The sequence below is a fragment of the Nannospalax galili genome, unplaced genomic scaffold (genome assembly GCF_000622305.1).
Source record: "Nannospalax galili isolate Female #2095 unplaced genomic scaffold, S.galili_v1.0 scaffold459, whole genome shotgun sequence".
In the NCBI taxonomy this organism is placed as follows: Eukaryota; Metazoa; Chordata; class Mammalia; order Rodentia; family Spalacidae; genus Nannospalax; species Nannospalax galili.
The window spans coordinates 2,744,476-2,763,749 of NW_008344211.1; the positions used below are offsets into that span (position 1 = coordinate 2,744,476).

General features: G+C 46.0%; 1 protein-coding gene across 4 annotated transcripts in view; it reads right to left on the bottom strand.

The window, feature by feature from the left end:
- LOC103740039 (cadherin-13-like) overlaps positions 1-19,274 on the bottom strand; it is an 802,949-nt gene that overhangs the window by 121,189 nt on the left and 662,486 nt on the right. The window contains exon 6 of one of the 4 annotated variants that reach the window (XM_029567139.1): positions 8,429-8,521. The exons of the other annotated variants lie outside the window; for them this stretch is intronic. Within the exon in view, the coding sequence (XP_029422999.1) occupies positions 8,444-8,521 (78 nt within the window). The 3' untranslated portion in view covers positions 8,429-8,443. Of the gene's footprint in view, positions 1-8,428; positions 8,522-19,274 lie in introns of those variants that run through there. 4 annotated transcript variants of the gene reach the window in all.

Consider the following 19,274-nt stretch of genomic DNA (forward strand, 5'->3'; position numbering starts at 1 on the left):
ATTGGAGAATTTGATATAAGATGAAATGACAGGTATTTATTTATTTTTCTCTTTTTCATGTATAAGTGTATATGTGTGTATGTTCATATATGTGTGGGCACATGTGTGCACGTGGAGGCCCTACAGTGATGTCAGCAATCTTCCCCATCACTCTTATGCCTTATTTTTTGAGGCCAAGTCTCTCAGTCAAACCCCCAGAGCACTGACAAGGCCAGACTCACCAGCCACCTTGCCCTGGAGATCCACGGTCTCTGCCTTCCAAGTCCGGCATTGCAAGTGGGTTGCCATATTTAACATTTACATGGGTTCTGGGCATCTGAATTCTGATCCTTGTGTGTGAGGCAAGCACTTTAAGCACTAAGCCATCACCCCTGGCTCTTAATAAGAAATATTTTAAAGAGCAGAGATGAGAGAGGCAATTATTAACTCCTTGAAAACAGAAAATGTATGTATTCATAAAATTCCATCAGAGCAGTCAGTATAAATATGATTTAAAGTAGATTCTCATTATTTCACAGAATATTGCTTGGAGGGACAAAAAAGTACAAGCCATGTGAAAGAGAAATCTTCACCTTCAATGGAAAACCTGAGTGTGTGTAGTAAAAGTTATAGGACAGCAAAGTAATGATAGTCAGGTTGTGGACTGAGAGATATAGATAAATATCGGGAAGGTTAGCAAGGCAGAGAACCTCTGCTATTTCCTTTAGAAAATAAAAATTTGCAAGTGGGGTGCGGTGGTGCACATTTTTAATCCCAGCGCTCTGAAGGCAGAGGCAGATGGATCTCTGAGAGTTATGAGCCAGCCTGTTACACATAACAAGTTCCAGGCCAGCCGGGACTATACAGTGAGGTCTTGTCTCAACAAACAGCAGCAGCAACAAAATAAAATAAAGAAAATAAAATTAGGAATGGGCACATGTAGGCTATAAGCTAAGATATAGCTAGACATTAACTAAATATGTTTTTCTTCAACTAAAAACAATTCTAATTGTACTTTCCTTGATTTATATATATATATATATAATAGTATATTACACATGTATGATAAAGTTAAATGTAATATCCTATTTCAAAGCAGCTATGGTCCAAACAAAGATGGAAAAGTCATAGACTAACAAAGTTGTGAGAGTTGATCATAAATTCACTGTGATCCAGCAAAATATTTAGCAGACAAATGATGATCTCAAGTTCCCACTGAGGAGTGGATCACACCGGATGAGAGAACAGATTAGGGCTGGGCGGCAGAACTTCGTGTTCGGTGACTACTATCCAGCTCGGCGCTGCCTTCAAAATGGGGTCTCCCGCAAAAGATGAAGAGAATCAACGCGACAACAAAGAATCGCAGTTGGAGCCGTGGCCGTTTGATGAGCTCTATCTTAGAAGGATGAAAGAGAGGTGTTTAGGGTCTTGTTGATAGAAAACAAACTCTTAAAGGTTAAGCTGAGCGTGTATGTGGATGACTTTCCAGCACGTTTGGACACTTTAATTCCCCTTTGTTTGTGAATGGTGAGTCAACGCCAGGCCCGCTTGCTCCAGCATCAATCGGAGGAGGCTTGGACAGAGGAAGGATGGGGCTGATTCATGTGGCTCAGGACTGAGGCCACAGGGGCTATCTCTACCATGCTGTCTGGGGAATGATGCACTAATGGGCCTGGGCCTGGCATGAGATTAAAGCCTTCGCCCAGGCCGCCAGGGGTGCCTGCTGTTACCCTCTTATGCCCAGTTTATTTGTGTCAATAGCCATGAAATTGAAGAAACCCAAAGACAGGCCCACCGCATTCCAAAGCCTCTATGCTTTTAAAAATATTCTATTTATTACTTTGATTTTATGTATGTGAATGTATTGCCTGCATGTGTGTAAGTCCATTCATGTTGTACAATGCCCGGGGATGTCAGAAGAAGGTATAGGATCTCCTGGAACTGGAGCTTAGGAGAGTTGTTAGTCACCATGTGGGTGCTGGGAATCGCACCTGAATCCTCTGCAAGAGCAGCCAGTGCTCTTAACTGCTGAGCCATCTCTCCAGCCCTTGAAGCCTCTGTGTTAAGGAGGGGAGGCTGTTTTCTCATGTGAACCATCCAGAAGCAGGTAGTTAGGAAGGAGCCAAGAGCCTTCAAAGGGATGGCCAAACTGGGAGTGGTGGGTGGTGGCGCACGCCTTTAATCCCAGCACTCAAGAGGCAGAAGCAGGTGGATCTCTGTGTGTTAAAGGCCAGCGTGGTCTACATAGTGAGTTCCAGGCCAGCTGGAGGGAGCTACAGGGAGATCCTGTCTCAAAAATACCAAAAAAAAAAAAGAAAAAAAAAGGCTGGCCAAGACATTTGTACTCAGCTGAGATCTGCCATGAGGACGGGCACTCAGGTCTCCTTTGTCTCAGGAGAAAGAGCCAAAAGGAAGTGGATGTTTTCTGAAAGGCAGATCTGAGCTCAGTACAATACCTCTGGCTGATCTCCTGAAAAGGTCATGTTACATATTCATTGACCCTGGAACAGTTCTAAATGTTGGAAGACTTGGACAACCATCTCAAGCCAGGGGGCATTCTGTACAAAATATGAAATAGTTGCTTTCTTTTATTATTGCCCATCTGAGTGCTTATGAAAACACCCACATTACTGAATTCAGAGAAATAAATGCTGAGTCCCTTTAGCGTCCCAATCGCTCATTTTCTGATGGAATCCCAGTCAGTGGCATCTCTTCCCTCTCCGACTTCACTGTTATCTAGTTCTTACTTGGTATTCATTTATTTATCTTTTTTTTTTGATTATAAGATAATATGCCAAACTCTAAGAATATCAAGTTGAAAAGACTATATCTCTATTTTCTTTTGGTCATTTTGGTCATCCTTAGGACAGACAACATCCTATCAATTTTGGTGGCTAGTTTGAAACACAATTATACTAAAACCTAATGAATTTAGACTATTGAATTTTTTTCTCCAAACTGTGACTGAAACAGACAAATAAAAAATTATGGGAGAGAGCTGAGAGCTTTTAAAACCATGGGAACCACCCCCAAATACTGTTGATATCTGTGTTACCCCACTGCAGTGAGCTTATCAATGCCTAGCTCATACATTTTTTGAGAAACTCTTTCACTTTGAAAGTTCTGGAAATTGTATTCATATTTCTTTATGCTTTTTCTTGGTTCAGATTTCTTTATTCAATTCTGAGGCTGGGGGACACCAGTGAGCCTCTTTCCCCAGGGTCTGTAAGATAGCCAAGTCTTTTCATATGCAAAACAGATTCCTCTTTCCCAGGGCCTCATGGTCTAATGAGGAAAACCCCAGGCTCTACCTGGACCACTCAGGGTTTGAAAGGAAGTGTGGGTCCTTCCCAAACAAAATGCCTCCCCAGGTCTGAGTTTATTGACAAGTATTTTAAGAGAGCCAGCACAGGAAGGAGTGACTTTCGGAGGGAACTCAGAGGCTCCTGGCCCATTGGATCACATGACAGCCACGGGGACTTGGTGTCCTCTTCCCCCGGGGTCATGGGATGGAGGCCATTCCCCACCATGCTGTTTGGAGTGTGATAGGCTGAACCCCAATGAAGCTAAATCCCACTGCTGCCCTTTTGCACCAATTTACACGGTGCCTTCTACTTGGATGTTTCTGGAAATTCGAGGCATCGATGCATCATTTGATAAGTTCTCACTGTGCCGATTTCATGCAGAGAGCTGGAAGAGGTGACCACAGACACCTGGTAGGTTGGAGGGACTCCAGAATGGAATAGAACAAATCTGATTAGCAAAGATTCCTGGCAGAGTGCACGTCTGCCTCCACCTTCTCCTGGCAGGCAGATGCAAGATGTTTCTTAGGACAGTAAGGAATAGCCTTTCCTGGGTCCCCTGGGATCTAATCTTGGTCTGCCACATGTTAGCCTTCTGGCCCTGTGGCTACTACCTAACTTCCCGTTATCCATGAAACGAAGAAAATGGAGAAACCAGGTATCACCTTGCAGGGTCAGTGCAGCGTCTGTTAAATTCAGCACTGGTGACATTGTGGATTGAGTCATTTCTTTGTAGTCTGGGCTGTATTAGTTACTTTCCTGTTACTGTGATAAAACACCATAACCAAGGTAACTTGTAGAAGAAAGAATTGGAAAGGCTTCCAATTCCAGGAGAGAACATGAACTCTTAACCCTACCCAGAGTGACATGCTTCCTCCAGCAAGGCCACAGCTCCTAGGGGTTCCATGGCCCTTCCCAAACAGCACTACCAACTGGGGCTCACACATGTGCTGTGGTACACATGCATATACATCACATACACACACACACACACACCCCAAATAAAAATAATTTTTTAAAGAAAATTTAAAAATACTGTATTTGTTATTTTAATTTTATGTGTATAAGCGTATTGCCTGCACTTGTACATATGTAAGTGCACCCACGTCGTGCAATGCCCGAGGGAGGTCAGAAGAGGGCATCGGATCCCCTGGAACTGGAGTTAGGATGGTTGTTAGCCTCCGTGTGGGTGCTGGGACTCAAACCTGAGTTCTCTGCAAGAGCAGCCAGTGCTCTTAATCACTGAGCCATCTCTCTAGCTCCAATAAATGTAATTTTAAAAACTAAAGAAAAACACTGAAGGGTAATATTTATTTGATTCCACAATGACCCATCACAAATTCTCCTTAGAATTTCAGCCCTAAAGAAATTTCTCTGCCGCGTTTGAGGGGTCCTGTGGTTCACAGCGCTGGAAACAGGAGAGGTCCTTTTGTTTTGCTCTTTGCTCTGAGCTGGGAGGTTTGCTGGCTTTAAGACACAAGCAGGCCATGTGGAGGCTGCCCAGTCAGGGTCTCCTATCATGACGTTACCTCGCCTTTGTGAGCCATTTCCAGCTGCTTCTCTGCATGTATGCTCCACCGTTATGTGTCTGATACTTCTTTGGGGGGAAGAATCTGTAAACAAGTAAGCTGACATAAAAAATAGGAGCATCCATTGGCCATCTAAGCAAGGAAGCTAGAAGGCAGGTGCTGTTATGCCTGGGGATTTTCCACTGATTCTTAGAGGAAGTGAGTACCTTCCAAACTGAATCTGGATTCGCTGAGCAACCAGGTTCATCAAGTGCCTTAAAGAAACTCACCGCTGATGCTAAGAACCCTGGGAATTCTCACAAGTTCTTTTTCACAGGGGAGAAGACTGAAGCTCAAACAGGCATGGTGACATTCACAGCTATACTTTGTACCAGTCTAACCCAGACCATCTTCATCTTTGCCACAGTCCCTCTCCCGCTCCTCCATCTCAACCAAACGTTAGCAGCAGCAGGAGTATCCGTCTTCCTGTCCTGCTGCGGCTATAACTAGGGGGTGCCCATGTCCCCTTCACATCGAGACACTTAAGGACAAGGCTGGCTATGACAGGTGATATTTATGACACAGTGCACGAACCTCCTTTTATCTTTCCAGCTCCCTTTGTTTATATATCAAATGGAACAGCACTCGCCCTCTTCAAAGAGAGGAGAGGCAGTGATGTGGAATGAATCTTTCAGAAGCAGCATTTGATGTGAGTGAAAGATTTATGCAAATGACAAAGTATGAGCACTGGTCATGTGCCCGTCATTTATAGCGCTGGGATGTGCTCTACGCCATTAACTTTTAATTAACTCAATTAGAGCAGAGTGTGTGACACCAGGATGAAAACATATAAATACCCCTGTTGACGTCGTGTTAAATTAGTGTCTGGGAATGGTACGGTCTCTTCTGGCGGTAACGTTTCCTCTGCCACAGTTCAGTTAATTGTCCCTGGTACCTACGCCACTGCTCACATTTGAGGACTGCCACGAGTCCCTGCTGCAGACACTCCAGAAAGCCACACTTCAGACAGAATATGGTGTGTCATGTCAAATCTTTCAGAGTCTAGTCTCTGTTTTCAGCATGAAGGTTTTCCCTGCCCTCATTTTTTTTCCTAGCCCCATTGCTGGGCATCTCTACTGATATCCTTGCGTCCAATTTTTATTGGCTGCGTTAAAAAGGTTTCATCCTAAAAATCTGAAACCACCACTGTTGCAATTCATATATTCAACTATTATTCACCCTTTCTGGCTCCCTGTACTGAAAGTATTAGAGGAAAGGTATTTTCATAAGTAGACACTGGCTATGCCTCTCCAGAGCTGAGCACTCCGGCTAAATCAATGTCCTCACTCATCTTAATTAACACTATTTGTATTAGCCATTGTCTTAAAAAAAAATAAAGCCCCAAACAACCACCAATTTGTGTTCAGTTATAAAGGGCCTGCTTAATTTATCACCTCACACATTTAATCAAGACCATGTGAGAGTAAATCTTTAAACTGATCCGACTGGCTGGTGTGCGGCTCTCGGGAGGCGCTGCTCCCTGGAGAGTGCTCCTTGGCAATCTGCCTACACTATGGTTCTAACGTCAGACAACGGGGACCCAGGAGACCAAGAACCTCACCTCAGAGTTGATCTTGGACTTCAGGGTCTCCCTGGATGGTCAGTATAGCAAGCACTTAATTCTTTCATTTGTAGTAAACAAAGAGAGCGGGACTCCCCTGGAGCAGAAGCTGCTAGGGGCTTCTTGGAATTTGCCAAGCTCACCGGCTTCCTTTCCTGTTAGCCTCTATATTTTTGTCCACGTCGCTGTTTACCTTGCTCTGTTCACCTTGAGTGGGAAGGATCAGTTGCCGCTCCTGCCGGAAGCCCTCCTCCGGGCTGGGAGATGGCTCAGTCAATAAAGTGCTTGCCTCATAAGGACCTGATTCATATCCCTGGAACACCCGGGCACAGGGCGTGCATTTATAATCCTAGTGCTGATGAGGAAGGCGGTGGCCAGTGAGAGATTCTGTCTCAAGAGAAGGTGTAGGGAGCCTGAGGACCCACAGTCAAGATGATCACCTGACTTCCACACACTGCATGAGCATGGGTGTACTCACATGGGACCCCCACAGTCACATGTATGTTTAAATGTGCACAAACACACACACAACCTTCCTCTGCACCATCCCCGCACTACAGGCGTCACATCCCACACCCTATAAGGTCTAACAGTTTTCCTTAAGTGACATTATTTATTAGTATTTATTTACTTTTTGATTCCTGACCACGCAGCAAGTTGCAAAGTTCAATGGCCTTTGCCTACCCTCTTCTGAAATACACAGCTTGCAGGCTCTGAGGTATTACAGCAAGCAAACCACTCTGAGAGGAAAGAGGAAAAGTTGGGAAACACTAGGTATGTCGTATGTCATGAGTCATGACAAAGGCAGGGCCAGATTGTGGGTCTGAGAGCTCAGGAGTGCCTCGAAGCTTTTAGATATTAGAAACCAACTTCCCTTCATCACAGATGCCTTAGCATCCCCCACCCTCATTTACTATTTTTAAAGACTGTTCCTAGGGCCCTTGGGCCTGCAAGTACTCCGAGCCAGCAAGACTTAAAATAAAATCTTGGTCCCGATGATCTTAGAGAATCAATTCCTCATAAATGCTTAATTTTATTTTAAATGCACTCATGTAGAGTTAATTACATATTCTTTAATCCACAAGCACATGCGTAGTTGGGTCTGTATGGAGTCCATCTAGGTATGGTCACAAGCAGGTCCCAGCTGCCCAGCCACCAGAATGGCAGGTTTGGCACTGACAGTGTCTCAGACCATCTTCAGAACAGACACATGAACTGAAATGCATATTCTCACTCTCTAGGTGAGAACACAGAAACACCACGTGGCATGTTTAATTGGGGAAAGGCTGAGTTGGAACTAGAACACCTGTCCACACCACAGCTCCATTGTGTTATAAATATTAAAAATATCCCAAGAGAAGCCACCCTGGACTTTCTATGCATTGTGTTCATTCTGCTATGGGGAAAGGAAAGCAACTTCTAGAAGCCAAGCAGGTGGTGTCCAAGTGTTAACAGAGGCCTTGACTATTGAGCCAATGCAGTGCTCATAGGAGTCAGGCCAGAGCTGGAGGCAATCAGTTGGCAGGACTCAGGAGCCATACTTTGCTGGGCATCACGGCAGGGCCTTTCTCTTGTGGAGAAAGAGCCAAATCATCGAGCGTGTTCACAAAGACATTTTCCAGCATCTAAGAAACTCTCTAGTTCTTTATTTATGGGAAAGCCGTTTTCTACATGTGCTCATAATTTCATTATGCAGACAGATATATAAACACCCTGCAACTACCCTGGCTCAAAGCTAGGGAAGGGTGAGGGGGCCTGGGAGTGTGAGGCATCCTGTCACTTCTAATTGCAAAGCCCACTGTGATGGCCACATAGCCCTGCTCAGAGTCATGACATGCCCAGATTCAGCACAATTAGCACAGATGACTGAATCCTCCATCTTTTCAATTGGCAGTTAGAGCCAGAGCCAGGTTTTTTTTTTTTTTCTTTATTAAAACAAAAACAGAGGCTGTATTCTTCCCGCTGCCTGTACGGGCCGTCTGTCACAGACACCTTGGGCAGAACAGCTACAAGCAATTCGAAGAACGCTTTGATCAGCTGCACTCGACAAGAAAGAGCCAGCCTCTTGCTTTCTGTTCAGGTGACTCTGAGCATCTCGCCTGGCGTTTCCCCTGCAATGGACATTTTTACAAAGAATTTAATTGAGCCTCTCAGACTTGATATAGGAATCAATTCTCTTTATCGTTACCTTTGGCCAATAGAGGAGTTGCATGAGGCTCAAATTAGAGGCACCATCATAATGCTAAGCAAAAATCTGGGAGAATTATTGAGCAGATTCAAGGTTTGGGTTTTTTAAAGTTTATTTATATCTCCGTCAACCCACACTGGGTTCAAGGTGACTTGAGCAAGGAAGCCTGGTGATGTATAATGATGGGAAAGGAAAGGAGGATCAAAGTAGAGGCAGAAGCAGGATGTGAGAGAGCTAGCCAGCCGCAGAGATCTGGAGAAGCACAGAGCTGACTGTGTCTTGTTAGCCAGAGAGACAAGAAATACGGTCCGTAATTCAAATTGCTTCTGGTGGTGTTAATGAGGGTGAGACCCCAACACTCTCTCAAAGGGATTCCCAAGTCTTAGGTTCAAAGACAGTCTGTGTGCATGCATGGTGAACGAGGGTGCTGGCATCACACGCCCTCATCATAAGGAACCACCAATGACCAGATACCAGCTATGGGTTATCCATCATGGTATATAATTCTAATCTCCATTCCCCAGCTCAGGAGGCTAAGCTCCAAAAGGGTGATTGACCTTTACACAGGGTCACATGCCTAATAAGCAGCTGGTGATGGCGGCTTAGCCCCGCCCCCTCCAGAGGCTACTTCACCCCCGTTGAGATTTCCCTCTTCAGTCTGGGATGTGATGCCCTCTGGGCCTCCACAGGCACCTGCATATATGTAGGGCATATAGACTCACTCAGGCATACACATATACACATAAAAACAGCTTTAAAAAAAGTCTCCAGACCTTGCCAAGGGTTCCCTAAGGGATAACCATATCCATCCCAGGCTGGAACCTCCCACTGTCTGCCACATCTGACTTGGCTCAGCCTGCAACCCCATCATCTTTAGACCCAAGAAGGCTGATGGGAAGCACGTTAAGAACAGGTGTATTCCTAAACTGTTTTCCATAAGCACAAGGCTGTAATAGTTTTAAGGTGATTGTCCTTGCTTATAAAATCTTACTTTCCCCATTTGCATTCATCAGGGAGTTACGGCGTGATTATATTAACTGGAATATCCTAATAAATTCTTGCCTAAAGATGCAGCAAACACATCAGGAGAAATTAAAACTTTCTCTTCAAATTTTAAAAATGTCACTCAACCCTGAAATAAAAATGTACGGTGGGTGGGAGAGCTCCTTGGAAAGGCTGATGCTGTCGCTTAAAACATGCAAAAGGGATAATGTCAGCGCTTAAAGCTTTAGGGCTTCTGGGGACTTAGAAGATACAGGACAGTCCTGGCTTCCTCAGGAATTAGAAGGAGCTCCCTACCCCTACCCTGGGAGCTACAGGCAACAGCTGAGCTTGGTAAGGGGAAGAAAGTCCCCAGCCTCTAGGTGGACTCAGTTTTGCTGTCCTAGCAGGGTGACTCTGGAGACGACCCCAGTCTACCAGAATAAACATGCCTTGCATGGAACGAAACAGTCCCAGCTGTCTGCCATCAGACCGAGTTTCTGAGGCAGAAGGCAAGGTCCACCATTGCTGTTTGTAGACCTTTTAAGAAATGGAGGAAGAAGTGGGGGTGGGGCCTGGCATGGCTTCTTGTCCAAGTTCTTTCTCTGCTTCCTGCCTCGCAGACAAAGGTAAACTTTTGTCATAAGCTCTCGTTACCTGGGACAGAGCTCTTGCCCCAGGCACCAGGCCTTTCTACCACGATGGACTTTATCCTCTTCAACTGTGAGCCAAAAGAAACCTTTCTCCTCTAAGTTGTCTATGTCTAGTTCAAGTACTGTGGTATAGCAGTAAAAACTAAGACATCCCACCTTCCCCTGTCCAGCCTTATAGGTCTTCGTAGATCTTGGACACCTGTCCTGTCCACTAGCTCCTGAGCCAGTCACTACAGATGGCTTCCCTGGAGAGACAGGTGACTCACCTCTGCCCACTTTGCTCCTCATCTTCTTTCTCCCTCTTGTGGTCAGGATTCAGGCATCTCCTGGCTAGACCCACCAGAGTCAGGACAGCAGAGACAAAGCCTCACAGGATGTGGTGGAGAACCTTAGTTTTGGAGACAGACCTTCTAGAGCTCACCCTCAGCGAACTGGGTGACTGGGCAAATTCTTTAGCCCCTAGGAGCCTCCCTGTCTGCAAAGTGGGGATGATGCTGGACTCCCAAGTTTCTTGCAAGGATTAAATGAGACCCTCATAAGAAATACTTAACATGCTGGCTGGTGCCCAATAAAACACTCAAATGAATAGAACTATTATTCCTTCATTAAGCTTTCTATTTTGAGATAATTGTAGAGTCATGTGCAATTATAAAAAGAGTCACAGAGAGATCTTATATACTCTTAATGCAGCTGTCCCCAGTGGCAACATCCTGCAAAACTATAGCACTGTTTTATATCTGGGATCCAATCAAGACCATGGTTCTTCCACCCCTGGGGTCCCTGTGATGCTGTTATCATTATCGCCCAAAGTCAGCATAGGAAGTGGTTAGCTGAGGAGCGGGGCAGCGGGGGTGGAGGGGCAGGAACAGAACACTTACAATATCACACAGAGGGAAACTTGCACTTTAGAAGCCTCTTACTCCATGCTCCAAAGGAATAATGCCTATCATCACGTTCGCTTGTGCACCTGCTTCAGAATTCCCTGTGAAGTCCAGATTACCACATGTGTGCATAACAATGTTACTGATTTTTCCACAGAGGACTTGAGTCAGCTCTGTGTCAAGAGTGTGGCTTAGATCGCTTAGACTGTCCTTCTATAAAGGGACCCATGAGAATAGACCTCTGTCCTGCTTGGGTTCCCGCAGTGTCTGCTTTCTGCACTGAGTGACTCACATCATCAGGGTCCGGGCCTCGTCTTACATCCCCTTTTAGCCAAGTCCACCTTCCTTTATGTTTTGTAATTTTTAAAAGTTTATTTAATGTGTAGGAGTGTTTTGTTTGCATGTATAAAGACGTCATGTGCCGGCAGTGCCCATGGAGCCTGGAAGAGGATGTGAGATTCCCCTGGAACTGGAGTCACAGGCAGTTGTGAGCTGGCAATGTGGTTGCTGGGAACTGAACCCAGGGCACCTAGAGGAGCAACCTGTGTTCTTAATTGCCAGGCCATCTCTCCAACCCCCAACCCTAACCTTTCTTGCTATATATTCTGTATGTATTTCTAATATTGTAAATTATTTTTATGTGCACGTGCATATGCCTGTGTGAGTTTATGTGTACCACACTGTTGCAGGTGCAGCGGAGGCCAGGAGAGAGGGTCAAATTCCCTGGGGCTGGAGTTAGATGTGGTTGTGATTGCCCAGTGTGGATGCTGGGAACCAAATCCAGACCTTCTGCAAGAACATATACGCTCTCAACTTCTGAGCCATCTCTCCGGTCCCAGCTTGCTATTTCTTGATCACTCTGAGGTTGCTGGGATCTCTTGCTGTTCCTTCCAGGGATATGGAGACCTTGGCACTGCTGTTCTTTATGGACACCCAGTCCTCCCAAGTCTTCCCGGCAGCCATGTCGAACCTCTGCCCCCTGGCTTCTCCTTCCCTCTTCCTTCCTCTTTCTTTCTGGCACTCATTCCCCTGTCGTATAACTCTGATTTTTGTCTGTTTTGAAACAGGGTTTCCCTACAGCCCCAACTGGCCTGGAACTCACTATATAGACCAGGCTGGCTCGATCACACAGAGATCTGCTTGCCTCTGCCTCCCGGGTGCTGGGATTAAAGGTGTGCCCACCATGTCCAGCTGTAATTCTGTTATATTTGGCGTCATGTTTATCCTGTGCCTTCCCTAAGCGGATGAAGCACAGAGCTGAGAGCTCACCCAGCTTCATCTCTTCAGAACAGCAGCTGCCGCACATGTGGGATGTTCTTTGAATATTGATGAATCGATGGATGAAAACTTCTTATGAGAAGGGGGGAAATGACTCTGGATTCGTATCAGATCAAACAAACAGTCATTGGTGGTGGTAGCGTTACGGTCTGCCTTCAGTGTCTTCATTTTGATGGGAAATCAGACTTGGAGCAAAACCGTGTCATTTAAGCCATGTGAGAATTCACAACACCTATTACTGTAAGACTCTAAGGGTACTGTCCTTTGACAGTAACGTTAACTACTAACGAGCTTTGGTAACTTGAGTTACTTTACGGTCTACTGCACATCTTGATCTTGTTGCAGAGAAGTAACTAACTGACAGACTGGTTGCCAACAGGGCAGTTTGAGGGAGATTGTTCACCAGTGTTCCTACAAAGACCCTGAAGTTCAAATAGTATTCAATTAACAGCTGTGGATTTTGTCCTGCAAAGGTGTCATTCAAATAGAAAAATGGACCTGTCTCACGAACTCTTTCTCGGAATGATCTCTGCAATCACTTCCAAAGTTTCCAAATACAACTGTTCCAAGAAAGAAAAATGTATCAAGTCAAATCCAGTAGTGTCCATTACTGTTGTCTCAGGATGGATGACCATCAGTAAAAGACAGACAGTCCTGCCTGGGAAAAACACCTCCAGCTATGAGTCCCCCAGCGCCTTTCCAGGTGGCACAGATAGATCTACCTCAGATACATGGTACGGAGTCTCTGTTCTGCCTCGGATGGTTTGAGAGTCCACGTGCTTAGTCTATTATTAATCAGATAAAATGATGGCACCCTTATTTTAAGGATGCCTTGGGGATTCAGTGAGATAAGTCAGTGAAGTTTTAACACTGCCTCAAGCGGGGTAAAAGTGTGTCATTAACTATATATTATCAGTATGGTGAGGGCAGTGATGTGCTGTTAAATACTTAGCCACCAGCTGTGAAAGGTGAACAAACCTCGGTTTACAGAGTTTACACTTCTTTTGGTCATGGCTACAGATACGACCATGGAGGTGGGAAGAGACGGTAGCATCATCTCATGAGAGCTGGGATGAGCCAGCGCCAACACACAGCCTGGGGTCCCAGGGTGTACGCTTCCCTTCTGGGTCTGGTCCATGCATAACAGAAGCAGGTTCTGTTGACATTGAACTTTTTAGAGAGATCCAACAGTTGGGAATGACTCAAGCAAGGTCAATCTGCAGGTCCAGCACAGAGCATGTAGGTGTCAGCAGTGGGCTCTGTGGTATTTCTGAGGCACCCTGGATTTGGGTCATACTATTTAACCTACTCAAATCTATTCCTGAGTCAGGTTATAGACCACCACTTACAGTCCAGTCCTTGAGGGTTAGGAAACGGTGAGAGGGTTACAGACTCAAAGAACAAAGGACTGTGGAAGCTGCCCTGTGACGATCGGGGCACGGGGGCTACAGAAATGGCTCAACCGGTAAAGTGCTTGTGAACCAAGCATGAGATCCCTAGCACTCATAAAAAGTCAGGCCTGGAGGCATGCGCCTGTAATCTCAGCTACTGGGGAGTCATAGACAGAGGCATCCCTAGGACTTTCTGGTCAGCCAGTCTAGCCAAATCGGTAAGCTCCAGGTATAGTGAGAGACCTGCCTCGACAGAAAAAGGAGAAGATGATCTGGAAAGACACTGACCCTCTGGCTTCTACACGCATTTGAACACGTGTATATTTAGACACACATGCTCGGCCTACATAGATTAAGGGCACAGGCCATGTTAAGTTGATTTTGAACACATCAGGGGGATATGACAGAAGTTCATTAAGGTTGATCCAGGGGATCGGAGTACAAATGCTTATACTCTAGGGGAGAGTTCTGTGCTCAACAGAACAAATCCCACAGAGAAGGATGGTGAAGCTTGGGTGAGCTAGGGATTGCCAAGAGGCAGCACAGGAAAAGCAAAGGGGATTAGGCTGAGGAGGCTCTTCTTAGATCAGGAGAAGAACAACTCATGAATGCTTTGGGGTGGGAGGTGGACATGTTCTACCAGGCAGATGAAGGGGAGTGTTCATGTCATAGAAGCCAAGAGAAGAGAGACCCGACTTCTCTCGACCTACCAATCTGCAGGTGACCCTGGAGCCTTCCTTCCCTCTTAAGTGATTAACCCTGTGAAGGAATTTGAAGTTTGATATATTTGCACAGTTCTTGCCCATTTGGAGTCACTGATGTAGGCGAGCTCTGAGAAGGTCCAAGGGGCACAGAAAGGAAGTGTGGGAGTAGAGCAGACAGAGACACGCCCACCCCTGAAGAGCCAGACTCCTGTAGTTCACAGGCATTCACTTGGGTGGTGGTGGGGTTAGAACCCAGGATCCGATGCTCGCTAAGCAAGTTCTCTACAACTGAGCTGCAGTCCCACGCCCTCTTCCTTTTTTTTTGAGGTGGGGGGTCTCACTAAGTTGCCCAGGCTGTTCTTAGAACTCACTCTGTAGCTCAGGCAGGCCTGAACTTGTGATGCTCCTGCCTCAGACTCCTGAGTACCTGGCATGACAGGTCTGCTCTACCGGGCCTGACTGAACTTGGGAGTTTTAGGTCTCCTCTGTCACTGTCTGTCTCCCCTGGCTTCTCTTCTTCCCCTCTAGAGCTTCTCCTTGGTCCCATCCTCGCCCTTGTCCTGGCTGGTGGACGTGTTTGGGGCCAGAACAAAGCCAGTGAACTCTTGTGGTATTCCCTCCCCCCACCCCATTGCCTTTGATCCTAACAGCAAACCACTGACCAGGAGGCTCCCTGAGAAATCAGAAACCAGAAACCCTCATCTTCCCCAGGATTCACCTCTTCTCCAGCTCACCTCTCCACTCTCGGCACCCAACAGCCCTGTGCTTCCCAGACATCAGAACCTGAGGTTGTAGAGATGAACAGAACCAAAGCTCCCTCCCGGGGATGGGTGATATTCAACAGCAGGTCTCTTTAAACGTGCCTGTACTTTGTAAGCACATCCTGTCTTTTCAGTGACGTACTAGTTAACACCTGAGGAATGCATTTAGGCCCCGTTGGGTTCTGGGCTCAATACTGAAGTGTTTGGTCGTCCACTGTTCTCAGTGTTCACCATTAAGGGTGAGGGGATGGCAGATGAATGGAAACCAACGCCCACATCTTGAAAGCAGTTAGAAAGATAAAGACTACCTTCTCATTTTTCCCTTGGTCATTAGGAAAATCCAAAGCTACCTCTTCAGGAAAATAAATGATAAGTCAATTATTTAAGGGTGATTTAGAAGGTGGGAGGAATATCTGATTTTAAACCACAGCATGCACGTGAGGCCACTGTGCCCATGTGCCGGGCATCCTGCCTTCTTAAACAAAAGTCACGACAGTGTGGGTTTCATCCAAGGATGTGGGGAATGTAGCAGAAGGGCAGAGTGATGGGATTGTGACATGCCAGTGAAGTGTGTATTGCGTGGATGCACACACAGGACCTTTCTGTCTGTGTTTCCTGATCCCAGCTCTTCCTGACTCTGCCAGGAAGTCCCCAGCTGGTAGTTTGTTCTCCAAAAACCTTCAAGTAAACATCTGGGGCAGAACATGTGTCTACAGCCTCTGCACCCACCCACCACACATGCCTTCCAATGGTTTGAATTAGATGACCTGGAAGGGTGGGGAGATGGCTCAGTGGGTAAGTGCTTGCCATATATCCATAGACTTGAGTTCAGATCCCCAGCATCGATACACAGCTGGGTGGGTGGAGGTGTGCATCTGTGACCCCAGTGCTGGGAGAAGGAGAGTGGATCCCTGGGGCTCAGTGGCCAGGTAATCCAGCTGAGCTGTAGGATCCAGGGTTAGTGAGAGACCTTGCCTCAAAAAATAAGGTGGAGAGTGATTAAGGAAGACACTGAAGTTGACCATTGGCCTACACACACACACACACACACACACACACAAGGGGAATGATTCTCTTGCAATGAGAACAGCACTGATGAAAAATTCTTAAAGGCCTAAGGGCAAACCCTCTCTTCATTATAGAACACTTCCAATATACCTGAACAGATCTAGAAACGCATATATAAAGTCCTGCTGGGGGCTTGTCTCTGCATGTCCAAAGTCCTTTAAGCAAGTTGGGCTAGCAACATTCCCTGAATGTGGCTAAAATCTGTAAAGTTTCCCCCACTGGAAATGTTCCTGGAAATCAGCTTCTGGTTTTATCAATGATTCCAAACACCAATGTGAGGAAGGAAGAATTTCTAATCCAACTAGATCATTAAGTGAAAGCCTGCTCTGCAATCTTGACTGTAGCGATAAGTAAGCGCTAATTCCAGTTGGGACAAGAAGCTTCCTGGTGATGGAACAAATGAGAATCAGGTTAGTTCATTAATACGCCAAATATGCGCTTAGATTTCATTTCCAAGCTCTAACCCCTTTAGTGTCCTCTGCATGGGAAACAAATTTACATTTCAAATGAAAAAACTAATTATTAGCGGATGACCTCATGATTACAGATTTGTAAAGACCACATCTAACGACAGTAAGACAAGGTGGAGACCACGGGCGTTACAGGGTTTATATTACAGAGGAGGGTAGCTCGGCCTCAGCCTGCCTTTTAGCGCCTTTGGTTAAGTCAGGAGTAGTACTTAAATGAACCAGTATGTTAGTATTAAATTAGAAAAGAATTCAGGGGGGTGGGAAGATGCTAAGTGAGGAACTGAGTTCAAATCCCCAGCACCCACATAGAAAACTAGCCATGTCTGTGCGCGCCTGTAACTCCCGCATCGGGGGTAGGAGACAAAACCACAGTGAACCCAGGTGCTCACCGGCCAGTCAGCCCAAACGGTGTTTCAGTTTTGGTGAGAGAGACTGTCTCAAGGGAGAAAGCTGGAGAATGACTCAGGGAGACACCTGATGGCCCTCTGGCCTCTGCATGTGTGTAATGGGGCATGTACACCCCCCATCCCCTACACAGACAGACACATGCCACACACCAACACACACACAAAGTTAATTCATAAAAATTTGAAGTGTCCTTCCAACTATGAACTTCCGGCAGCTTTTGATCTTAAATTGAACAAGAATGATCTGGTTTCTGCACTTAACCTGACACACACACAAAGTTAATTCATAAAAATCTGAAGTGTCCTTCCAACTATGAACTTCCTCCAGCTTTTGATCTTAAATTGAACAAGAATGATCTGGTTTCTGCACTTAACCTCTTAGAGCCATTACCTCGATAGCAAAAAACCCAAGTCGCTTTGTTGGGGAACAGTAGGGGCTGGTCAGAGACGTCTCAGCAACTAGAGTTCAAGGCACACCACTCAACTCTACTGTGATAATTCAGGTTTCACAAAACTTTTTGATCACAGAAGATGTATTACTGGTTTTCTGTGGTGCAGAGAAAATGATACGACCCTGGCCTGAGGCTGCTGGTTCTAGAAATGGCTGCTTGTGAGGCTGGCCCTGGTCCACTTGTGGGATGGTGGGCTTTTTAACTGGCTTTTCTCCATTGGTCAGACTGGTGTGCCATGTTTGAACCTGGCAAACAAATATAGTGTACACTTTCCTCCCAGGAGTCAGGAATTTGGGCACCCAAGGGAACAGCCTTCTAGTAAGAACCCTGAGCCCCGGGTCTCAAGGTAGCTTCCCCAGGAGACAGCACATCAGATATGTTGTTACTCTTGCTCCTGGGGGCACTCAGTGTGTCCTGTGTGACTCTGGGGGCAGGGGGAGGGGCTTGGAAACTTCCATGTGTCTTCCCCAGACATCGCCATGTGTGTTTCTCTGGTGTTCAATCTACTTGGTATTCATTCATTACATTAAATCACTGACATTGGGCCAATAAGCCGATCAGCAGGTTAGGGTGTTGTTACTCTTGCTCCTGGGGGCACTCAGCGTGTCCTGTGTGACTCTGGGGGCAGGGGGAGGGGCTTGGAAACTTCTGTGTGTCTTCCCCAGACATCGCCATGTGTGTTTCTCTGGTGTTCAATCTACTTGGTATTCATTCATTACATTAAATCACTGACATTGGGCCAATAAGCCGATCAGCAGGTTAGGCTTGTCACCAAGCTGGAAGTCCTGAGTTCACCCAGGACCCACATGGTGGAAGGAGAGAGCCAACTCTTGCCAGTTGTCCTCTGTCCTATTCATATTCAGTGACACGTGTGTGCACATACACATATACACATAATCACATACATAATAAATAAATAAGTGTATACCACTATATGCTACGAGTCTATAAGTTTCTAGAAAATCAGCAAACTCGGGGTGTTGTTGGGGCTGGCACACATAGCATTCACCAGGAGTTTCCCAGAATGACTTCCCAGGGACACAATTATTGGGAGAATTTGGAAGCCCTGAGCACAGTTTCAGGCAGGTTGGTGGGGATCTGCACAAGACTGTCATAAATACTCCCATTCTAGCTTTCTGTCTTCCATGATGCTGGGAAAGTAGGGCCCTGTCTGCCACACCCCGGAGTGCTCGCCCTGGGCTGTATATACTGCTGTACCTACTCTAACTACTGTTCATGTGTTTGCTGAATGAATTATAGTTTTTTCTTTACGAAGTGCTGTGCTAACACCGTAAAGCCCATCTAAAGCATGCAGTCTTAGCCCTCTCAGAGTGCACAAATCTAAAACAAACATTATCAGTCAAGACAAAGCCACAGCATCAAAGCAGACAGAAAGTGGGGTGAATGACAGACCAAATGACTATGCAGGTTAGAGTTGCACACACTCCCTCACCAGGCAGAAAACATGACACATACAGATGTTTTTAACTTGGAGGCAGAAGGGTACATGGACATAAGAATGTTCCATTTCTAGAGACAGGAATTTCAGGGGTCCAGAAAAGCCTGTCCGACAGCGCTGATGAACTCACAAGGGAGACGACTTCAGAGTTAACGAAAGAGAACATGTTAA